The sequence below is a fragment of the Humulus lupulus genome, chromosome 6 (assembly GCF_963169125.1).
Source record: "Humulus lupulus chromosome 6, drHumLupu1.1, whole genome shotgun sequence".
Classification (NCBI taxonomy): Eukaryota; Viridiplantae; Streptophyta; class Magnoliopsida; order Rosales; family Cannabaceae; genus Humulus; species Humulus lupulus.
Genome location: NC_084798.1, coordinates 211,610,217 through 211,634,450, shown reverse-complemented (window position 1 = coordinate 211,634,450; position 24,234 = coordinate 211,610,217). Strand labels below are relative to the sequence as shown.

General features: G+C 26.9%; 2 protein-coding genes across 4 annotated transcripts; one reads left to right on the top strand and one right to left on the bottom strand.

Annotated features, from left to right (window-relative positions):
- The first annotated feature begins 5,419 nt into the window (after window positions 1-5,419).
- LOC133784455 (uncharacterized) lies at window positions 5,420-6,547 on the top strand. Its single transcript, XM_062223798.1, has one exon. The coding sequence runs from the start codon at window positions 5,693-5,695 to the stop codon at window positions 6,338-6,340; it is 648 nt and encodes a 215-aa protein (XP_062079782.1). The 5' UTR covers window positions 5,420-5,692; the 3' UTR covers window positions 6,341-6,547.
- Window positions 6,548-8,113: 1,566 nt separating this feature from the next.
- Window positions 8,114-12,503, bottom strand: LOC133783145 (uncharacterized). Of its 3 annotated transcripts, none has more exons than XM_062222687.1 (16): window positions 12,290-12,503; window positions 12,177-12,205; window positions 11,862-11,973; window positions 11,660-11,757; window positions 11,378-11,474; window positions 11,210-11,299; window positions 11,030-11,092; window positions 10,858-10,932; window positions 10,701-10,766; window positions 10,521-10,598; window positions 9,757-9,867; window positions 9,594-9,671; window positions 9,379-9,498; window positions 8,907-8,950; window positions 8,780-8,837; window positions 8,114-8,397 (listed from the first exon to the last, which is right to left on the bottom strand). In XM_062222687.1, exons 1-16 carry the CDS (start codon window positions 12,320-12,322, stop codon window positions 8,383-8,385), a joined length of 1,167 nt encoding a protein of 388 aa, XP_062078671.1. In that variant the 5' UTR covers window positions 12,323-12,503; the 3' UTR covers window positions 8,114-8,382. The 3 variants fall into 3 exon arrangements, with proteins under 3 accessions (XP_062078671.1, XP_062078672.1, XP_062078673.1); XM_062222688.1 differs by having other exon boundaries at window positions 8,780-8,810; XM_062222689.1 differs by having other exon boundaries at window positions 8,780-8,807.
- Window positions 12,504-24,234: the final 11,731 nt, after the last annotated feature.

The window sequence follows — 24,234 nt, the reverse complement described above, 5'->3', positions numbered from 1 at the left end:
ACTCACAACCCCCACCGATGTGAAGATGGGGACCATTAGGTTTGAACAAGTTGTTACAAAGCATTATGGGAACTCTCAAAGTAATAAAAATAGCTTTTGGATTTAAAACAAGCCTAAAATTCTCAGCCTATAGTGCTTGTAAGATAAGAATGCAAAATTGTCTCCTGTCCAAATAGTTTTAATTTATAGAATTCTCACTCTCATTTGAATTTGAATGAGGATCACCGACTCTTTGGTTGTTACCAATCATTAATTAAATGTTCGTCGTTATAAATGAGTGGTTTTGAGATTACTCAAGGTGTTGATCAAGCCGAGCAATACAGTTCGACCAATTACATGTCAGGCGATATGTCACTTGACATATGGCGACATGTCCCCATCAACAACATTTTGCCATACAGTAGGTGACGTGTCGTTGTAGGCACTTACCTAATTCCTTTTTTGGCACTTCAAAATTACCAAAATGTTCCAATAACTCTCGTACATAATGTGTATCATATATACTCATTATAAGGGATGAAATCAAGTCTCTAACAGCTATACACTTAATACCCCTATCAAATCAAATCAAATGTTGTAGTTAACTCCTATAACCCATTAAAGAGTGAATAAATGAATATAGTGGGAGATACAAAATTTTGTAACCATCTGTTACGATTTGTAACTACTCACAATATGTTATATACCACATAAAGATACCACTACATATAATATTTTTTTATATTTTTTGAATTTATAATTAATAAATTATAATTCTTTTTCTTTTTTTTTTCTTTTCTTTTTGTGTAGTAGAACTCTGTCACAACATATATATGGTTGAAAAAAGAGAATTTTTAAAATATATAGTTTTTATACTATCAATGAACAAAAATATGGGAATTATATTTTTTTTAATTTGTATAAGAAAATTTATTAAAGAAAAAATTAAGTATGAGAAACACAATTAGTAGCTAACTAAAATATGAAAATGTCACATTTTTTATCATAGTTATGTTTTCTTTAATTTTGAATATAATTTTTTTTTCAATTTTTTATTTTTTAATTATTTTTTTCGTTATTTTTTTCTTTTTTCCTTATTTTTTCTTCAATTTTTTTCTTTTTTTTCTACCAATTTTTTCTTTCCATTTTCTTCTTCTTCTTCTTCTTCTTCTTCTTCTTCTTCTTCTTCTTCTTCTTCTTTTCATTTTTATTCATTTATCTATTTTTTTTCTTTTATTTGTATTGTTTTGTTTTTTTTCATATTTTTTCAGTTTTCTTTCTTTTTTTTTCCTTCTATTTTTTCTTCATTTTTTTATTTTTTATTTTCTCCTTCCATTTTTTTCTTTTTTCACGCATGAGCTTTTTTTTCTTCCATTCTTTATTTTTTCTATCAATTTTTTCATCCATATTTTTTTCTTTCCATTTTTCCATTATTTTTTCATCTTATTTTCATTTTTAGTCATTCATCTATTTTTTTTCCTTCATCATTTCTTTTGTTTTTTTTTTTTCATATTTTTTTAGTTTTTTTTCCTTCTTTTTTCATCATTTTTTGTACTTATTCTTTTCTCATTCTATTTTTTTATTTTTTTTTCACACATATATTTTAACATTACATAATTATTTTACTATTTTTTATTTATTATTTTTTATTGTTATAATTTTTTTATAGTTTTTTCTATTATATGTAAAAAAAATCAAATCGATTTTTTCAACATCTTCTTTTTACTGTAACACTTATAGGAAACCCAAAATTTGGAAAGAAAACTAATAAAAATTATAAAACATGAATGGGTAACAAGTTACCCTATTGGGAACATTCAAATCTAGAAAAAAAAAATTATGAAGAAAATGGGAGAGAAGGGAAAGGGGGTAGATCTGATTTTTTTTTATCTTTAGATTTGTGATAACTGGTTACCTTCATGTTCTTTGTGTTTATATTTCTGGGGGTAACTGGTTACCTTCACGTTCCTTGTGCGTATATTTTTTTGGGTAACTGGTTACCTTCATATTCTAATGTGTGTGTATATTTCTGGATTCTTTATGGTAACCGATTACCTATGTTATTAAAATCATAGTTACTTCTTCCTTTTTTAATGAAGTGTTCTTCCTCTTTTTCTTTCAAATTTGATGTTTCTTTTCATATTTAATATGAGTAACCTGTCACCCCTAACTGATTACTCCTCTTATGGCGGAAAGTTACTCATCTTAGAATAACTGGTTACCCCTCCTGATACATGTTATTTAACATAGCTCTATGATTTGTTTTTACATAACTGTCAAAGATCAATCAAGTAACTAGTTACCTTACCCAGGATTTGAAAAAAGAAACGTACAATCTAAAAAAATAAGGAAAAAATGTTTATAATAAATAAAAAATAATTTTAAACACAATTCATATTACAAAACAACCAAAGAAAAATTTAATATAAAAAAATAATAATCAAATTACAAACATACCCTTCATAATTAATAAGACTTAATTAAGAGTAAAACTATGACATAAACCAACTTTTATACAAAAATATGGAAAAATAAAATATAAAAGTGAAAATTCTTAAAAAAAGTCATAGATTAACTTGTTTTTTTTTAAATAAAACCATATTTCTCCGCATTTTATTAAAAATCTCATATAAAATGTAATTTCCTCCTGAAGAAATTGACAAAGTTAGACATGAATGGGCCAATAGTTATAACCGTAACTAACAAACACCACAGTGAATGGTTTAGTTCAATATATGTAATTATATATTTTATTTTTATGATCTTTATACACTTCTGACTGATATAATTAATTAATATTATATAATTTTGTATTTATGTTGATTTAAAAATTTGTAAAGATTAGTATAAAGCATACAAAATATTGATAATCACTTTATAAATTAAATATAAATTAAAATTAAATTAAATAAAAAAAAAAGCATAAAACATAAGCTATTGATTCATTGTTGTAGTTGCACAAGAGATACTTTTTGCAACTTAAAAAGTTTTTTTTATAGTAGTGAAAATGATAAATTCGACATTGTATAATCATGGATCTCATTAATTAACCTCATAGTTAATCATAATTAATGGATCATAAATTACATACAATTGGCTCTTGATATAACGTGTTAGAAAAAACATAGAATATAGATTAAATTTATTGTATATAATTTAGTGCAAAATGAATAATTGAAAGGTAAAGAAATTTACATGATTGATCTATAGAGATAGTCTTGTTTGGCATGTACAATATTAACCTACCAAGTTTTTCTTCCTAAATTTCTATTCCAAATTAAAGAATTCTAACTCAAACATCTAATTCCAAATTTATATTTATATTTGTACATTGGATTAACTCTAACTCTATGCATAATCATCCTTTAATAAATAATAAATAAAAACCTTTAAGCATAATCTTCTACAGTACTTTCCACTTAATAATCATTTAGTTTTATAGACCGACATTCATACCAACTCAATCATATAGCTTTTCTTTTCTCAAGGTCGGCCGGTGAGAATATATATATAGAATCGTAGAATTAATTAAGTATGAACACCAATTTAATAATTGCAATATTATACGAACGAGTAAAATTCCCTCTTTTTTTTTTCCTTTTCTTTTTTAAAACTTGTAGCATATATATAGGAACTGTACTAAGATATTTTGTATTTTAATAATACTATATAATAATATAAATTATTATTAGAGTTCAAATACTAAAGAATCTGCCCTCTTTTCTCTTCAAATAATTAATATCAGATCGATTGTATATATCTTCTATATAATAAGTGTGTAAATAACGAAAATTCTTGGTTTTAATGGTTTTTTATTTTTTAATGTCAACTTTAACGAAATATTATTATATTTAACAGAATATTTTTATATTTAACGGTAGTTTGTAAACACTTAAACTTAAATAAAATAAAATAAAAATAATAATTAAAAAAATTAGAATATGATATTTTTAAGATATTTTACAATAATAATTATTTAAAAAATAATAAATAATTAAACAAATTAAAACATGATATTTTTTATATATTTTACAATGATAATAATTTATAAATGATAAATAATTACATAAATTAAAATATGATATTTTTGAGATATTTTACAATGATAATTATTTAAAAATAATAAAATCATATGTTTTATAACTTAAATAAAATTTAATTAAACTTAAACTCACTTATTAGAATAATATCATATTGAACATATAATATAATCTACTGTGGATTAGCAACAAATTACTTTTTTTTTAATCTAGCAAGAAACTTAAATTAAAAATCCACATATAATATTTAATATTACATTAAACATATAATATATAATCTCTTGTTGTCACTCCCAAATTCAAAAACTAGAACAAACTTAAACTTAAACAAAAATAAATAAATTATTTAATTAAAATAGGATATTTATTTGAAATTTATATGTCATTAATATAAATAATTAATAAATTATATAAATAAAACTAAACAAACGTGGATATTACATGTTGTTTTTATCTAGTATATATATATTTGTTTATTTTTTTGGGTTCTAGCTTTCTCATTAATTAAAATGTTATAGTAAAGAATTGAATTTATTAATTATATACAGAAGGAGTAAGAGAAACATATACGTGTAAGGTCAACTCCTAATAATTAATATATATATATAGTATTAATTATATCGTAATTCAATGAATGAGTCCTTCGTAATAAAAAATAAAAAAACTTTGTTACTTTAAAATGAGAAAGCCTCCATTTCTGCATCATGTGACCATAAGGAAAAATCTGTTGAAAATAAACAATTAAGAAGTACATAAATATATAGGGTTACTTGTGACATTTAACACTACTCAAATTGCTTACGTGGCACATTCTGATTGGTCTAAAACTGGTTGGTTTTGATTGATATTGTGTTCCAAGAGTATGGTAAATACCAAGCAAAGCTATACAGCCTTTTCTTAAGGCATCGATCACTGCAGATGCAATATAAGCCGCCCTAGCTAGCTAGCTAACCCTACACATCAAAATTACTCAACGTAAACTTAATAAAAAAGATACATATACAACACTTTTTCTTACCTTAATATTTTTATCTCTTATTTCTAACTCAATTTACTTGCTAAAAGATACTTATTTTTTAGAGTTATTTTATACTCTATTCTAGTTTTAATAATTATTTGCGAAATGACATCTCATAATTTTGACAGCTGGTTGAAAAATTTAGACAGTTGATCGAAAATTTTAGATAATTGATCCATAAATTTAGACAATACTAGTCAAATTTTAAACCAAGACAATTTTGCAAAAAATATCAGAAGTAGGTTAAAGTGTAAATCACTTCAAAAAGGTTCATCCTCACAAATTTCTCATATATTAATTCCCTCAAATATATATACACCAAAAAAAAATTAATTAAATATAAATATAGCTCGATCTCTTAGAAATTAATAAATAATTTAATAATAATAATAATAATAATAACCATCTAAAAAGAGGATCATGCGCCCCAAAACTCCATCTCAATCCATCAAAACCGGCACGTACTATGACCAAATCTTCTTTCATATACACCTCTCATATCGACATTTTCTCAAACACCTCTGAAACCCTAATAATCACTAGCTAATAACCCCAAAAAAGAACTTGACCATACATATAAATAGGAGAGTATAGAGAGAGAGAGAGAGAGAGAGAGAAGGATTACATGTTATTTTTTCTAGACTGAAAAATAATAATGAGTTATGATGATCATAAGCTTCAAGAAGTGGATCAAGATGATCACTTCTTCAACATGAAAAATGGTCTCTCAAGAAACTCTTCCGTAGGCTGCTCTTCTCGTATCTACTACTGCCGGAGCGCCGGCACCGGAGGGATTCCGTTTGACTGGGAGATGGAGCCCGGAACACCCAAAGATCCGCCCAAGGAAGAAGCGTTGCCGCCTCTCAGTCCGCCGCCCGCAGTGCTCAGCTTAGGGCTCCCGAAGCCAAGCATTACTGCTCAGCTTCATCACCATCAAGATCAGCCTTGTAAGCCTAGCAGGCGGAGGGTCATAGTTAGGTTTTGGAAGAAAAACAAAAAACGAAATAGTAATAATAACAATGAAGTTATTAGCAATAATGGTGGTGGTGGTGGTGGTGCAATCTCTCATATTGATTATAAAGATGAGAGGTTTGAGTTTTGTAACTCTGACAGCGAGTTCATGGCGTCGCCGGCTCGGGATTCGAGCTCTTCTTCGTCGTCGTCGTCGTTGTCGTTTTCGAGACAGTCGTCGAGATTGCAGAGCCCGGCTTGGCATTCTCCGATGAACGGTTCTAGGGCAAACTTGAGTTGCAGTCCATGGAGTATTAGGTCTATTCTGGTTACACTTGCAAAGCGAGTTTGAAAAATATCATAATAAATATTAATGATCGCATTTAATTTATATTACTAATAATGTATTGTGTTTTCTGTATGTTAGGATTTGTTGCATGAAATTTTGTATGATAAATATTTCTGTGATATATATGTATAAAACTACAATATTATCTTATAAATTATATAATATTTGGTTATATTTCTTGTCTTATTAGTGATTTTGCTTTTACGTGCAATAACAAATTTACAAAGAAGTTAAAAATAAAAATTAGAATAAAATAGAGAACCTTCTAAAGAAAAAGTATTGAATTAGAAGTTCTAGCAAACCCCAATATTATTGTTAAATAATATATATATATATAGTACTTAATAATGTTAACTAGAAGAAGTTTAATTTCAAATTTTACATCTCTACGATGACGGTTAATTTTTTTTACAAATTTAGATAATGAACTCACATGCAAGCAATCCAGAACAGTATAGTTTAGAAAGAAAAAAAAACATAACAATAAAGCTTCTAACTGTGGATGTCAATTTCTCATTTTTCATTTCAGAATGTTAAACTGGGCAATAACGAAGATAGCACTCCCACCCTAACAGAGACTCGTCTAATTTTTTTTATTACTTTTTATTTATTTTGTATCAAGTTCAATGTATTTTTTTAGAAAATTATAGTGACTATTATCAGATTTTTAATTTTATTTAAGATAATATTTAATATTTTGAATTATAAAGATGTCTAATTCGTGATTTTAATCTGGAAATTTTCAACTTTGAAAAGTTCTAGAAAAAATGGTTTATATATTTTCTAACATGCATTTTGTCTCATGTTTCAACTTATGTTTTGACAAATTCATCTTTGGACCATATATTTTATAAAATAGTTCAAATAAACTAATAACCTCAATTTTAATAAAAAAAAATTTTAGGCATAATTATTTTGTTTTTGTTTTGAATTGTTATTTTAGTAAATTATTTATAATTTTAGTTCAGAAAATTTTCACCAAAATTAAGTTTAAAGTTTTATTTAAATTATTTTACAAAATATATAGTCCAAAAAATTATTTGTCAAAACACAGAATAAAAACAGTGAATTGAACAAAATAAAAATCCAAAAAAAGTATAAACTATTTTCTTTTAGTTAAATAAGGTTCTATTTAATTCTTTGCTTTAGACACAAGGGAAACTAGAATAGAAAAAGAAATAAGTTTATGTTTGGTTGAGAGTAGTAGAATGGAATATAATAGAAATTCATTTTCAATTCATTTATTTGTTTGATTGCACAAGTAGAATAACTATTTCATTTGAAAATAGGAAGAAAAAACAATCCGATACACGACTGAAAAAAATTTAATAATTTTGTTATTAATATTAATTTTCATTTTTATTTATTTTCGCATTTGCATTCTTATTTTTCAATTTTTATTACTTCTCAAGAGTGGGAACAAGAGTGAAAAGATGCGTTCAGCTCAACTGCTTTCCCTATTCAGCAAACACTCACCTTCCCTTTTTTTTTATAACACTACAATAGTTTGACTTATTTTATTTATTTCCAAGCATACATAAATGATTCTCCAGAGAAAATAAGATTTGACCATGTAATTTCTTCTGAGTTTGGTTCTTTATTTTAAATTAACAAATATATTAATTTAATTAAAAAGTAATACTTAGTCATGACCTCGAAGATGACCTGCTCTGCATCGCATCGATTGACCTTTAGAAGGATTATTCAATATTACGTTAGGAAACGTTGGATTGGATCTCGATCTCATCGTCTTAGTGCATAGCACGAACCAAAAAAAAAACTCAAATTAATATATCATACTATAACTAAGAAAAGTTAGACAAATAATTACATTAGAGGACATTTCATTCTAAGCTATTCAAATCTATAACATGTTCCTCCACTCAGGATCAGCAATGTATACAAATACTAAAGAGAAATTGCTTTGCTCATCATAATCAAATACATATATATGTATATATTATATTCATCTCATCAGAGCGCCAACTCCAACAGATAAAATTTGGCCATAGTTTCTGGGTGTCAAACTCATCAGCCTTGTTTAATTAATTGCATACCCCCTGAATATCATATCATAAATCATGTCAAATTATTTTAATTACATTATAATTTAAATATTGTTATGCGACTAGAGATCAACTAATATTCTAACTCTCTCAAATCTTTGCACAAATAACTCTCAACATACAAAACATAAAGGGAACTCACAAATCATAATAATGAATTGAGTTTAAGAAATTTGAATTAAGAGCAAATTATCGAATGTATTTCTCAGAACCTAAATAAGAATAAATTACGATTTTGAATCCGGACCTAACCAATGTCCCTAAACATGTCATTATCAAAGATTGTTTTTGCACTCAACTGATAAGGTTGCTCACTTAAGAATGCAAATATGTCAATAAATATGTATAAATATATATATATATATATATATCATACCTCGGCAGGTGACGAGACGATACCTTCCCTGCTAGAATTAAAATGGCCATTCAGATTCCTGCGTGTTTGCATAATAAGTATTCATAAAATTACTTCTTTCGATAACGCAAAGGATGATGGAGAATACCTTGGCCTCTCAGATTTCGCAATATGTTTAGACATAATAGACGCCTGCAATTAAAAACATTAACAAAAATCAATGATAACAGACGAGACACGCCATTAAGGCAGAATATAAGTAAGAGGGAAAGCAATATATGTAGAAAAGTTTAATTAAATGATGACACAACTCCATTAAAAATAAGAGCTTGTTGTTCACAGAAATGTGAAGGAAATTTGATTCTTCCGAATATTGAGGATTAGTGATTTCCAAAAACTTGAGGTGATCAAAAGAGAGAAGAAGCTAAAGAAATAATAATAAATTGCAAACAATGTGTAAAACTAACAAGAAACTCACAAAGGTATAGGCAACGGTACTAAAGTCAATAGCCAGTATATATGAAATAACAAGCTGAGAAGTTTATCTAACTACAAAAAAAAAGTAGACCAAGAATGCATTCTAACCAAGTTAAATTTTTCATAACAGTAAAAGGACAAACCTGCTCCTGAATTATGCTCCTTGCCTCAACAAGCTGAGCTTCAAGTTCAAGCTCTCTCTCGGTTGCTTCAGAAGTAACTTCTGCTCCTTTTTGTGCATCTTGCAATTGCACCATGCGCTCCTTCAAATAATTAACAATAAACAACACATCATCAAATGCAATGCATCAATCAGAGGATGCAAAAAATGAACATGTAGAAATGGAAGGTGAATTACCTTTATGGAAGCCATCTTAGTTCGCAGGCTTTCTTCTATTTTATCTCTAGCCATATGAAACGGCAGGTCAAAGACATCCTAAAAAGGTTATTTTATGCCAATAAATCAGTTGAACCACTGTTAGAGAACATTACATAATCTAAAAATAACCATTTAGCCATACCGTCCTTCCACCAAATGGAGACCGTGCAGGATCAGCATCCGCTCCTTCATTTACTGCTGCAGTCACCTTAGACAACCCATTTGGAGCATTTATAAAATCTCGCATATCCACCTGAAAGGCAATGATTCTGATATATAACTCTTTGGAGCACAGAAAAAAACAATAGGCCATTTAATGTGAGGCAATGAAAACATTGTTGACATGAAAATATTAAGGGGTTTTTGAGGTTTTAATGGCTCCAAAGGGATTAGCGAAGTAGAGAGTTCAAATTCCAGCTGCATACAACATTGGACTCTTCACAAGTTACTGAAGAGACATAACAGGAAAAAACAAAAGCATGTGCATCCCACAATCAACGGAACCAAATTGATGAGATTGGCATATATAATATTATTGGAGTTACAAGAGACCGCCTAAGGAGCGGTAAGCACTAGGCATCCGAACACTGAATAATGAATTTCTTGATACTGTGGAAGTAAAAAAAAATTGTTTCTTCGTAAAGGCAAGAGTTGAATCAAACAAATGCAAACCAAGAGGAGGGGGCAAAAGTATGAAAAACCGAGAGAGATAATGGGAATAGAAAGAATAAAGAGATAGGAAATATGCAAAAACAAGAGTGACAATATGAGAACAACATGCAGCTTAAGACTCATATTTTTCATGCATGGCGTAGAGGGTAAATATCTTGAAACATTTTAAAATGGATGTTCAAACTACTAACTAACCAAACAAATTGTACAAATATGGATAACATCTAATATTACCTGCATTGATCGTAATAATGCCTTTAAATCAGCATTCTCTTGCATCAACTCTTGATTTTTTGTCTCATAAGCATCCACCTAACAGTTGTATACACATGCATTAAAAACAGCCACGGCAGAAAACTAAAAAGGTCAATCAAGATGTACCTATAGTTATCAAAAATATTTCACATTGCATACAATTTTTTTATAAAAATCATTGTCGGCCTTCTTCCCATTCCATGTTCCACGTTGCCGCCCTTCTTTCTGTGTACAAACAACAAACCAAACAATAATGATAAGTAAAATCACAATATCTGTAGTCACGAAACCAGTACTGAATTATTTTATAATATACCTGAAGCAAATTCATTATCTCCATGCCTGACTTAGATTCCTTCTTTTTCTCCATTAATACTTGGTTTAGCCTCTCCTGCAATACAAAAATTTCCGTTTTCATATATGCTAAAAAAAACAATGAATAACCAGTAATTCTGTTTTATAAAAATAGCATGTCAAAGATACAATACCTGCAACTTTATGTACTCTTTTTCTTTTTTCTTTGTCTCATGTATTTGTTGAGTCCTTACTTGCTTCAGAAACGTTAACAAACAGCATTATGATACTATTAAGAGCTTGTCTCACATTGTCATAAAATGGTTACCAAAATACAACAATGAGCTAACTATCAAATATCCAAATATACTAACCTGATTACCAATCACCATTCTTTGAAACTCATCTCTTTCCTGCTGCAACTTTTCAATTTGGGCCTTAAAGGCTGCCGTGGATTTGGCTTCCTGAGACACAGTTCAAAAACATCAATAATACAACAAAACATCAAAAATTTCCATTTCAAAATATTCAAGGTATCTAACCGTTCTAGTAATTGTTGCTATCTCCCTATCTTTAACTTGTATCTGCCCTTCAAGCCTCTCAACTTTAGCCTCTAATCTTGTAATGTCAGACAACAATCTGTAACAAGAATTGCAACAATGTTACTATCCCAAATACTGAATGCAAATCTGAAAACCTAAGAGATTGCGTCAATTTACACTCAATTAGATCCATATTGATGGTAAATCATCGCAAAATGAAACATAAAAAGCCTCATTCAACATATACTCGCATAGAACAGAAAAGAATTCTCAAAATTATACCGTTGTCTCTGTTCATTAGCGGATTCCCGGAACTCGACATCACGCTGCCTCTGCTGAATTAAAGCATACATACAATTGCAAGTACGTGCAACTGAGACCTGCAGAAGACAACAAATAAATATTCCTAATCCCTCAACAGAGAGAAACCCCCAAAGAATACAAAATCAATTGAAAAAAGTGTCTGATAAGATCAAAAACTTACAGGATCACTCGCAAAGAGATCAAGCGAGGCCGGAAACCCAAACGTAACAAGCGTCTGATTCAAATACTTGATGCAATGCTCCAAGTTCCCAACATCAGCAAATGTAAACTCTCTGAAACTCAATTTCATAAAAATAAAAATAAATACACAACCAGACATAAATTCCTTACAACATCCACATTATGCAAAAGCGATCAAAACCTACATTTTCCACAAACTAACACAGTTTCTAACCCTAAAAAAACATCACAAATGGCGTAACATATCAACATTTACATATAAACATATAGAGAGAAAGAAAGAGAGAGGACTGACCCCATTCCAAAGGCGGACTGAGAAGATGGCTATGAAGAAGTAGATAAAGAACAAGATTAGAACCAAAAAAAAAAGTTAGAGAGAGAAAGCGAAGCTGGTGAAAGAATCCTTACTCTGAGATCAAAATCTGTCTCACTAGCTGGCATTGTTGTTAGTTATATAGAGAGAAAGAGAGAGAGAGAGAGAGAGAGAGAGAGAGAGAGAGGTTTATCGTCTTCAAGCTATGAAGAGAGAGAGAGAGGTTAGAGAGAGAGAGGCGTTGCTCTGTTCTGTAGTGCTGTGTAGTCTCTCTCTGAGACAGATCTGAGCGGTGCCCAATTTTAAAAATTGAAATTCCCTTTTTTTTCTGTTTAAATATATATATTTATATTCAAACATCCTCGCTCGCACGGAGTTGGGAGAATAATCCGGTGCGGTCGGGTTAGTGGAATATTATTTCGCTCCGCCCAATGGAGTCGACTACTTTGGATTTGCTTTTTCGCTTTCACTGTTTTGGTTTGCTGACGTGCCGATAGTTAATTCGCCGAGTGAGGGGTATGATAATTCTGTGGGCCCTTTTTTCCGGTTAAGGCCCAATGGTTTGGGAGACCTGATTTAAATGGCGCCAGCTGCTATCCAAAGATTCGAGCAAGCAAAACTTAAAAGAAATGTTTGGTATAACTTTTACTTTTTTATTTTATTGGTTTTTTATTTTTTAAAATTAATTTTAACTGAATATTTTTATATTTAATAATAAATTATAAACACTTAAACAAAATAAAATTAATAATTAAAATAAGATATTTTATGATAATAAATACGTTTTATAGCTTAAAAAAATTTAATTAAACTAAATTCACTTATTAGAAAAATATTATATTAAACGTATAATATAATCTACTGAAAATTAGTAACAAATTACTTTTTTTTAAACTAATAAAAAATTTAAATTTAAAATCCACATATAATATTTAATATTACATTAAACATATAATATATAATTTCTTATTGTCACTTCTAAATTCAAAAACTAGAAGAAACATAAACTTAAACAAAAATAAATAAATTATTTAATTAAAATAAGATATTTATTTCAAAATTTATATGACATTAAACAAATTTAATAAAAATAATTAATAAATTTTATAAATAAAACTAAGCAAACATGCATATTGCATGTTATTTGTATCTAAGATTTATATATAAATACAAATTAAAACTAAATATAATATACATAAAAATATATTATACAATATAATACCATACAATACAATATAAAATGCATCAAACACATTCAACTGTTATAATAATAAGTCATTACTTTAGCCAAGTATGTTATTAGAGACACTTTTTTTTAATCAAAATGTATACAAAGTTAATTGATGTATTTTTAGGGATGATTTACACTTTTTTAATTTTTACATATAATTTATTAAGTATTCATTACAAGTCACATGGACACCTTAAAAAAAAATTGAAATTTGTACAATTTATGTGTAAAAAAAATATGTGTCTTACATTATACCTATTTTTAAATCAATCATTGAAATCGCAAAATATTATATTATTAGAGCACTAATAATAGATGCTCTATTCTATTTTTTAAAATACTTTCAAAAAACACATTTTTTTTTATTTTATTTCTAACTCTTACATTATACCATACATCAGACTCTCTATATATTTCTCTACATTATTTCAATATTATATCTTTAAACATATTTTATTAATTAAAGTAAAATAAAATAATTGAAAAAGAAAAAAGAAATAATTAATATATATCCTAAATGGGAGAGAGAGAGAAAAAAATATTAAAATATTATATAAAGGATATGTAAATGTTATGTAAATGTAGATATGGATTAATTAGAGTTTGTGCATAGCTATTATAAATATATGTATAAAGGAGCTGATGAAATGTGTTTTTGTGAGTTTTAGCTAAATATTATAGAGAAAATGTATTACAAAATACATCACAAAAACATTTTTTTTTATAATTCACCTCAAACTTTTACATTATATCATATATCAACTTCTCTATTTTTTCTCTACATCACTTAAATATTATATTTTTTAAAAATATTTTATTCATTTTAAGAAATAAAATAATTAAATATAATATTATTACACACATATATATATAAAATTTTATAAAAAATAATAAAATATTTTGAAATATTTTTCATTTAAGTAAAAAAATATAACTTTACATCACTCATTGGAAGACTATTTAACAATTTTTTATTTATATTATAAAGAATTAGACATTTTACCTCTTTCATTAGGATCATTAGGAGTAATCTTAAGCATTCTAGTATTATTGTTGTTGTTTGTATAGTTTTTTATTATTATTATTTTATTTTATTTAATATTGGGGAGAGTGAATTGGAATTTAAGATCTCTTTTTTTTAGTACACACTATAATTATGACCACTATTTCTCTTTTATTTTTAACTCCAAGTAATTTATTACTTTTTAGATTTTGAAACTTGTCAATTTATTAATCTAAATATGATTACTCTTTTAATTGTCTTATCACCCAAATAATTTTTCCCCCAATTATGGTACATTTTATTATGAAAATGATTGGGTTATTTTCACTTTTCTTCTACGATTTTAATTAATTATTTATTCATAAATACTCAAATTGAAAAGAATGTTTTCCTAATTAAAATAATAACTAGGGGTAAAAAATAACTTAAATGTTTAGATGATCACAACATTAATGATTTAGACATTAAACTTTAAAAACTAAACTAATATATAATCCATGATGATAGGTTATCACAATGGCCTCATAATTTGAGGACTAAACAAAATATATGTATGGCAATGGCATCACTACAATTTTATTTCATGATCTTCCTTGAAATTAACATATGTCATCTAGAAAGCTTTATGTATTTATTGTGATATAATAAAAATTATTAATTGCAACCCCAAATATATATATTTATATATATATATATAAATTTAGTACCAAGTCCATGTGTGATGCTACACCTTGGGTGATAAGCCATGTGACAACAATTTAGCGAGTAGTTGTCCTATTCAACTTCAATTATGGTGGTTAATGATAATGAAATGCCTAAAACACATGAAGAAGATGACAAGAATCAATTTAGGCTTTAGATTTTTTTTTTATGAGTATATTTTATTTTATTAGAGTCTTAGGGTCATTCTCTCACCAATTGTTTTTAATTTATCTTATGTTAAAGTATAAATCTCTTATATTTTTATTGTTTTATTTCCCACATTTTGGTATATTTTTTTGTACAGTATATTTTGTCTCATAAAAAAATAAATATTGTGTTTTGTAAAATAATTCAAATAGACTTATAAATTTAATTTTGATAAAAATAAATAAATATAATAACATACTTGTTAGACTTAATGATTTTGTTTTTATTCTGAATTGTTACTTTGGTGAATTATTTGTGATTTCAGTTCAAAATATTTTGACCAAAATCGGATTTAGGGTTCTATTTGAACTATTTTACAAAATACAGGGTCCAAAAGGTAATTTGTCAAAACACAAGGTCCAAATAAGTAATAAAATAGAATAAAAAGTCCAAAAAAATATAAGATTTGTTTCTTATGGTACTCAAGAAGCATATAAACAATTTATACATAAAATATTTGATTACTTTATACGAATTTGCCTTAATCAATACGTTTTTTTTTGGATATTTAGTGTGAAAGGCACTACTTACTTTCTAATATTGGAAGGACTCAATATTTTGAAGCCTTTTTTGCTAAGCAAATGAATCCACTTCACCCAATTTTATTATAAATACTTTTGATATATGTTTGATGATTATTTTGGCTAAAAACAAAATTGCTTCTATTTATTGCTTATAAACATTTCCCATTTCTTAGCTAGATAACTTATTTGATTTGTATATACAAACTTGATAAAAAAATACTATGAAAAAACTTATAATCCTTTTTATTAAATACTACAATGTTTGTAGATTAAAGGTCTTTGAAAATATATTTTTGATAATCGTTCTATTGTTGCATATATTTGTTGTGTTTAATGATGATTTTTAACTAATAACTGAGCTTTGGAAGCAATTATTTGGACATAATTTTCTTTAAGGGTATCTGCGGCATAAATATCTAATATTTTGCATTTGTTACAGTTAAACACTTAATATTTTTTTACGGCAAAGATATATAATGTTCAATATATGTTAAAGATAAATACTGATTTTTTTTGCGACAAAAATACCTAAAATTGTTAAAATATTCATTCTTTAAGTGCCTCATCTGTTAGAGTTGTTAAACATATTGACTAAGCAGATATTTATCATTCTACAATCGGTCTATTTTATAATATTTTTAAAAATATATCTATTTTAAATTAGAAAAATAAATTAAAAAGACATTTTAAATTAATTCAAATTTAAAAAATACATATTTTGAAAACAAAAATACTCAAATCACGGATTAATACATATCTAATGAGTCAACACTTAACAACTCAAACAGATGAGGTACTGATAAAAATAATATTTTAGCAACTTTTGGTATTTTTGCCGCAAAGAAATAAAATTATGTATTTATCTTTAACATATATTAAATATTAAATATTTTTACCGTAAAAAAAAACTAAGTATTTAATTATAACAAGTGTAAAACATTAAATATTTATGCCACAAATACCCATTTTTTTTTATATAGTTAAAGTTATTACGTCAAATAAATAAATAGATAGATATAGATATATACATATATCTATATATATATTAATATATATAGAGAGAAACAACTAAACTATCAAGATCGATAAGGAGTTCATGAAAAAGATTTCTTTGGTAGATCCATTGAATTCAATTTATTTCTATCACATGGCTTAGGTGGGCTCACGAACAACTAACTCATCACACTTCACAAATATGTTCCAAGAAATTGATTTCATAACCCATAACGTGTACATTATTTCGTTTGAAATGATTATTGGGTTTCTTTTAAATTTATTGAACTTGGCAAGTTGTTTTTTTTTTTTTTTTTAAAAACAATATATATTTTATAGTGCTAACTGAATCACTATAATAGTTTATTTTAGAATATAATAATATTATAAGATAAATATGCAAAACTTACCACAGAGAAATAAAAAAAAAGTTCAAATGAAAAAGTGAAATTTTGAAATTTTGCACAATAAACTAGTAACCCAAAAAAGATTTCCTAGCCTAATTCTAGTAATTAATCATTACTAAGCTAGTTTAGTTTGATTTATGCCCAAGAATATTCCACAAGGTAAATCATTCAAATTTTATTATATGTATTTGTAGTAATAATTAAATTTTAAATGTATATATAATATTATTTGTTCTCATTTTCATAAAATATTGTCCTACATAATCATTTCTTTAATGTTATCATGATTAAGGAATGGGTCATAATAATAACTCATAAATAAAGTGTGCAATTGTTTAGATCTGGCATTATTATTGACCCTTTTAATCATAACTTCAACTTTTTTTTTTTTTTTTTTGAGAATTCAACTTTTATATATTAAAACTATGTATATTAAGGCCGAGCATTGATTAGTTTGAGCGGTTTTTTTATATTATTAAATTTAGAATTCAGTTTTTGGTCCGGATTAGTACGATCAAAAAACCGACCGACCAAACCAATTAAAGAAAAAAAAACCAACAATTTTGGACCGCGAACTGAAGTTCTTTTTTTTAAATTTTTTCCCATAATTTTTTAGAAAATTTTAGTTAAAAAAACTAAAAAATTTGGATTGTTGGAATCTATTTTTTTGCTTTTTTAAAACATAAATACATAGAACATAGTTACATTCACAAATTTGAAAGTTTAAAACCATAATTAAAAATCCATAAGTATAACATAGCCTACATATATTTATAATTTCGGTCGGCTTCGGTTCAAACCGGTCGGTCCAAGCAGATTTTTCAAACTGACTGAATAGTGACGATTTACGCCGTTAACAATTTTTTCGGTGTTCGGTTTAATTATTTTTTATTTTTTCAGTTTCGGAAGATTAGTGTACTCGTTTTTTCGATTTTTCGAATTTTATGCTCAGCCCTAATGTATATCTTCTTTGCTTAGTTGTTTAAACAAGTAAATATATATTAAACTAGCCCTTAATTTTCGACATATATACCTTGTTTAATGTTTATTTTGTTCATATGCTTCATCCCATTTTTGGGATAAAGCATATATGTTTTAATGATTATATTCATCTCATTTTATATCTTTTTTTTTTTAAAACAAATATATATTATATGTGTGATTTAAAATACTGGATAACCTACCCAGCTTCTGACTATTCTGCCAAAAAAATTCATTCTTCTTAACTAGCTCATACATTGGTAAAAATTAGTCTTCATGAAAATTTGGAGTGTTTATCGTTAGATGTTATTGCTTTTCTATTGCCCATTAGGTTAGACGATTATAAGATGCATTAATATAATTATTTTTTTGTAAGTTTTTTACAAAATCTACCAAGATAATATTAAGCAATTTGAAAAATACCAACTTAAACGATCTGTCTCTTATTCCCAAGTTAACCCAAACCCAACTATTACGCAAGTGGGCCACATCTCAATAGAGTTTTGGAATGGGCCTATTGGACAAGAAACTGTACTTTGCTACCTAAGTTTTCAAATAGAGGAAATTACACCACATATCAGATTTTTTCTTAAACTTTGAAAAATATGTCAGTTTTTTCCCTTAAGTTTTTTATGGCATATTTTTTTTATTTACATTTTTATGGGATTTTTTTCCCATATATCTATAAAATTTTATTTGTATACCATATTTTATCTTTTATACATTTTAAGTAGTTAGTTTTTATATTATTTTTATAATTTTAATATATTTGTATAATTGTTTTTTATCATTGATATTTTATAACATAATTTTTTTACATAATTCTTTGAAGAAGAAAAATCTAAGACCTTCATCACCATATTTTTTATTCCCAATTCTTCTTCTTTTCTTCTATTTTTTTATCTTATTCAATCAACATTTATACGTACTAACTCACTACCCTATCAAAACAATTTTGATTTTTTTTTTATAGTAATCCTATGCCACTATCAATTTTTTTAGTGATGTGTGGTAAGTAGTTATAACAATAAAAATCAGTTTTATTTTTAAGTGGTGTTGTAGTAACTAGTTACATCTATAAAAATAATTTTGATTTTTTTAGTAATGTTCCATTATCAAAATATCAACTGAATTGTAATTGGTTACTTTGTGAGATTTGGAAAATAAAATTGATATGAAAATAATAAATTAAATTGATCGTGAAGGTAACTCGTCACAGTTAGTTTTGAAAAACAAAATAAATATGAAAAAAAACCAGTTGCGATGGTAACCGTTTACTTAGTCACACCTTGAAACAAATAGGATTACAAACAAAAAAGTTAAACTAGTCATAATCATAATTGGTTACAGATTCCGATCTAAAAAATAAAAGAACCAATCGCCATTGTACCTGGTTACTTAGTCAACTATGAAAACAAAATCATATATAAACTAACAAATCTAAATTAATCGTTATTGTAACTAGTTACAACTAGATCTAAAAAAAATCACATATGAATAAAAGAGAATCAAACACCATTATACTCGGTTACTTAAATAGATATGGAAAAAAAAACCTAGAAATTAGAACAGATCGTGGCTGTAACCGGTTACAGTTAGGTTTAGAAGTAAAAAAATTAAACATGAAGTGCAAAATCATATTTGAAATGGCAAAATCAGATGTGAAAAAGAAGAAGAACAACAAAAAGAATAAAAATAAAACTATATTTGAAGAAAAAGAACTAGTGGGGCGGAGGTACGTTGCAATCAGGGGCGGGGGCGGAGGTAGCATCGCCGGCTGAGATGAGAGAACCAAATGGGAGAGGAGAGAGGAAAAAAGGAGAAAAGAGAGAAATATGTCGTGAGGGAGAGAAATAAGAGAGTGATAGAGAGTTTTGTGTATTTATGATTATGGTAATCTATTTTTTATATTCTATGGAACTACCATATTTTAAACTTTTTTTTCTTCAAAACTGACCATATTTTGTATATAATTATTATTTTTCCATAAATATAGAAACTATGTTTATTTTTCCAATATTTATGTAAATTTCTCTTTCAAATATGGTATTTTTATAATTGCATTTCTGGAATATGTTATTTGTAAAAATTAATAAAAAATAGAGTAAATTACTGAGAATAATCAAAAATGGGTTTTTATTTTAAACTGAACATATAATTCAGTTTAGTTTTAATAAATATATTAGCTTATATGATCTTCAAAACTAATAAGAAACTACCTTAAACATATGTGGAAAAAGAAATAATCATTAATCCTTAAAAAAAAAAAGAGAGAGAGAGAGAAATAAGCATTAAGCGTAAGACATGTTTCAATGATATTTTCCCCTCAAAGAATTTTTTTTTGGAATATAGACACAAACCTATTGTAACATATGTGTTGAAAAATACAAGCCAATTCAAATATATATATTAGTCAAAATTAAAAAAAAAAATTCCTGTATAAATATAGTACATTTTAAAAGGGGAATATAGTACATATTTAATATATTATAAATGTTAAAAAAAGGAAAGAAAAAAGTTTTAACTGGCCACTAGCAACACACTATGGTGGAAAATAAAAATTACCATTAAGAGAATTGTTAAGGAGCACCAGTAGTATCCAACAACACTATTTGACACGACAAACTGCTATTAGTGTAATTTAGTATGAGGTCACACATGTTTTATTTAACACAATACTTAATTGCACCAATCAATATAAGGTGGTGTTGGACACCATAAATATCTTATAAAAATGCTATAAAATGCTAAATAACTACTTAAAATGTATAATTAAGTACTCATAGAAAGAGTTCACCAAACCTTAAAATTATAAAAATAGCATATTTTAGCTCTTTCTTTTTGAAACACCAATTTTGAAAGTATTGTAAAGAGGCCCAGTATCGTATTTGATATTAGGCCCATAATGCATTTTCGCCATATTTTAGCTTTGGTAGTAATTTAGAAATCTGTGGGAGGAAAATTTGTTTAAATTGTTGAAGTTATATGGTTTTTAATATACATGGATAATTTTTACATTTTTATTAATAAAATATGACCAATTGTATGGACTAAAATGAGATTAAAAAGAAGAAAAAAAATCAAATCATATATGTAGATTGTAAATTTTCAAACACAAAAAGCTTAGTGTGTCAAAAAAAAAAATAAGAAGAAGAATTTACATAGCTAATTATATAATTTACATTGAAAAATCAAGTTTTTATTACCATATTTAACATTACCATAGCGATTATATATAGTGTATTATTATTAAAAATAACTTACTTGGGTTACAATTGTTTTTTTTTAATGTATGATTAGCATGTAATTAAATACATCAATATAAATACAAAAAATACACCAATATAACTTATATTGGAGCAAAACTAGCCACAAAAAAAACAAAAACTAAAATGTCAAGCTTACAATATAAATATATAGCTTTCCAAAAATTAAAGCTTATTAAATACTTGTGAATAAGTTGGTGACCAAGAAGTTCTTTTAAAAAAATAATGATGTTGTGACGTTTTCATCTATTTTTTCTCTGATTATATATAAATTTCTTAATAATGATAATTATTATTAATACTTTATTAACTTTTTTTTTATAATTAAAATTTATTAACTTTAATTCTCTTGAAAAGAAGACAATAATTTTTAATGCAAAAGCGGCAAACCGGCAAAACAGATGTGGGGTGGCCTGCTATGCAACGTTGTTGTTGGTTTCCTTTTACATTTGCCACGTGTCCATCATTTGGAGGCTCTTATGAATTGCCAATAATTTAGAGACACGTGGCATCATGCTATCAAACTATTATATTTGTATTATCAAATATTATAATATTTTTAAAAAATTGTGGAATAATTGAACTTTTATTTGCACTATAAGACCATTTCTAATGTAATGTGTAAATTTTGTGTCAAATTTTGCATAAAAAATGAGTGAATGTTATATTTGGATTAATATTTGCAATTGTGCTCAAATACATGCAAATTAACTAATAAAGTCAATAATTTATTTAATATTTATTGATAATATACAAGAAGTAATCTTTTTTTCATTTTTTATTATAACAAAATTGAATAAAAAAAGTAATATTAGAGCTATCAATTTGTGTTATTGTGTCGTGTTTCAGGTCGACACCATACGATTATATTCGACACGAACACGAGACAATTAAATATCGTGTCATAAAATGTAAACCCTAACACAACACATTTATAAACAGGTTAACTTGTGACACAACACATTTAACACGGTATTTAAACATGTCATATTTAGGTTGTGTTAACCTTACATGACACATTTATATTTTGGACTTATTTATAATCTAGTTAACCCGCATAAATGTTATGATTGGTTAAATACAAATGATAAGTGTTATTATGCAAACTAGGTATAAAACACTTAGTGAATTTCACATAGTGTAGATGTGAAATTTGAGTTTCAATTGTAGGCAATTAAAAATTGTGTTCTTGGGTCCAAAATGACACATGGAAGTATCTAAGGATCCTCAAAAAGTTTGGTAGTATTTTGAGCAATTTTAGGCTCATTGGAGGGGTCACAAGTCTGAGGAGGTGGTGATGCGTCGTCTCCTTGGAGGCGCTGCATCACCTAGATGCAAATGGACTCAAAAGCCCCAGTAAGTGAGACATCATGTCTGTACGTACACATTTTGTAACCTCCAAATGACGAGTTATTTAGCTCTAATCCTATTGGTTAGACCTGATGACAGTGCCTACACTATAAAAAGGTCCTAATAGAGTTTCGGAAGATTTGATCACTCTCTCAAATCTCTCTCTAGCTTTCAAGAATCTCTAATTTTTTTGCAAGAAACTCATAAAGAATGTGCTTGACTTTGTGAGTTTAAGACTTGTTCAATCACAATTCGCATTTCCTTTTAGAAAAGGTATCTAGCATTAATGGTGGCTATGAAATTGAGAAGTATGACAATGATAAGAATCATGTATAAGCTTTGATTTTGTGTTTTTTTATTGAAGAAGGAAAAGCTCAAAGTGGTGGTCCTCCAAGGGTTTTTAAGGTTCATCAAAGTTGAAGAAGATTGTTGTACAACTAGGGTTTACATCATCTTTCTCAATCCTTCTTTAGTCTCTGTCAACCACTATTTTATTTTGATTATAGTTTTTGTGGTGGTGTAATCCCACTCACCCCCAACAATAGATAAAATAAAAATGATAAATAGGTTCAAACAAGTCATTTTAACATATATAACATCTATATATATGTTACACATGTTAATTTTAACCCATGTTATTAACTCAATTTTAAAACATAAATCTAATATTCAAAATATAAGATATTATACACTAAAATACAACATTATATATTATTAAATAGGTTAAGTTTAGGTTAACTTATTTATGAATTACTTAGTAATATATACTTAATCGTGTTAAATGAGTTAATTTTAGGTTTAGCAGGTTAACCTGGTTTTAACTTGAAATTTAATCGTGTCTAATCAGGTTTAACCTATTTTGATCCGTACCTATTTATACTAAACCCAAACCCACTAATTTCATGTTTTTTTCGAGTCATGTTATCGTGTCGTGACCTATATTGCCACCCTTAAGTAATATGGTTAGTCATTAATTGTTAATTAATAAGTTAGTGGTAATATGGTAAATAAAAAAGTGACATTTATTGTTGTGTCATATTTGGTTCATGCTATATCTTGTGTCAAATTTGATATAATTTTTAGCATGTTCCAAATTTGACACACTTTTTAGGACACTATTAGAGTAATACTTTTGCTAAAATGTACTATATATATAATAATGCACTATCTTTTTGGTACTCCACTTGAGATGTTGTAAGATTACTAATTGGGACGCATTTGAATCATACGCTCAAATCACACATTATCATGTCTAATCAATTTTCAAACATTTAATTCAAAATGATGGGTTCTATATAAAAATATACAAATGACTAAGATTGATGGTATGATTTGAGTATATGTCTAGCAACGCTTGATTTATAATATAGGTACTC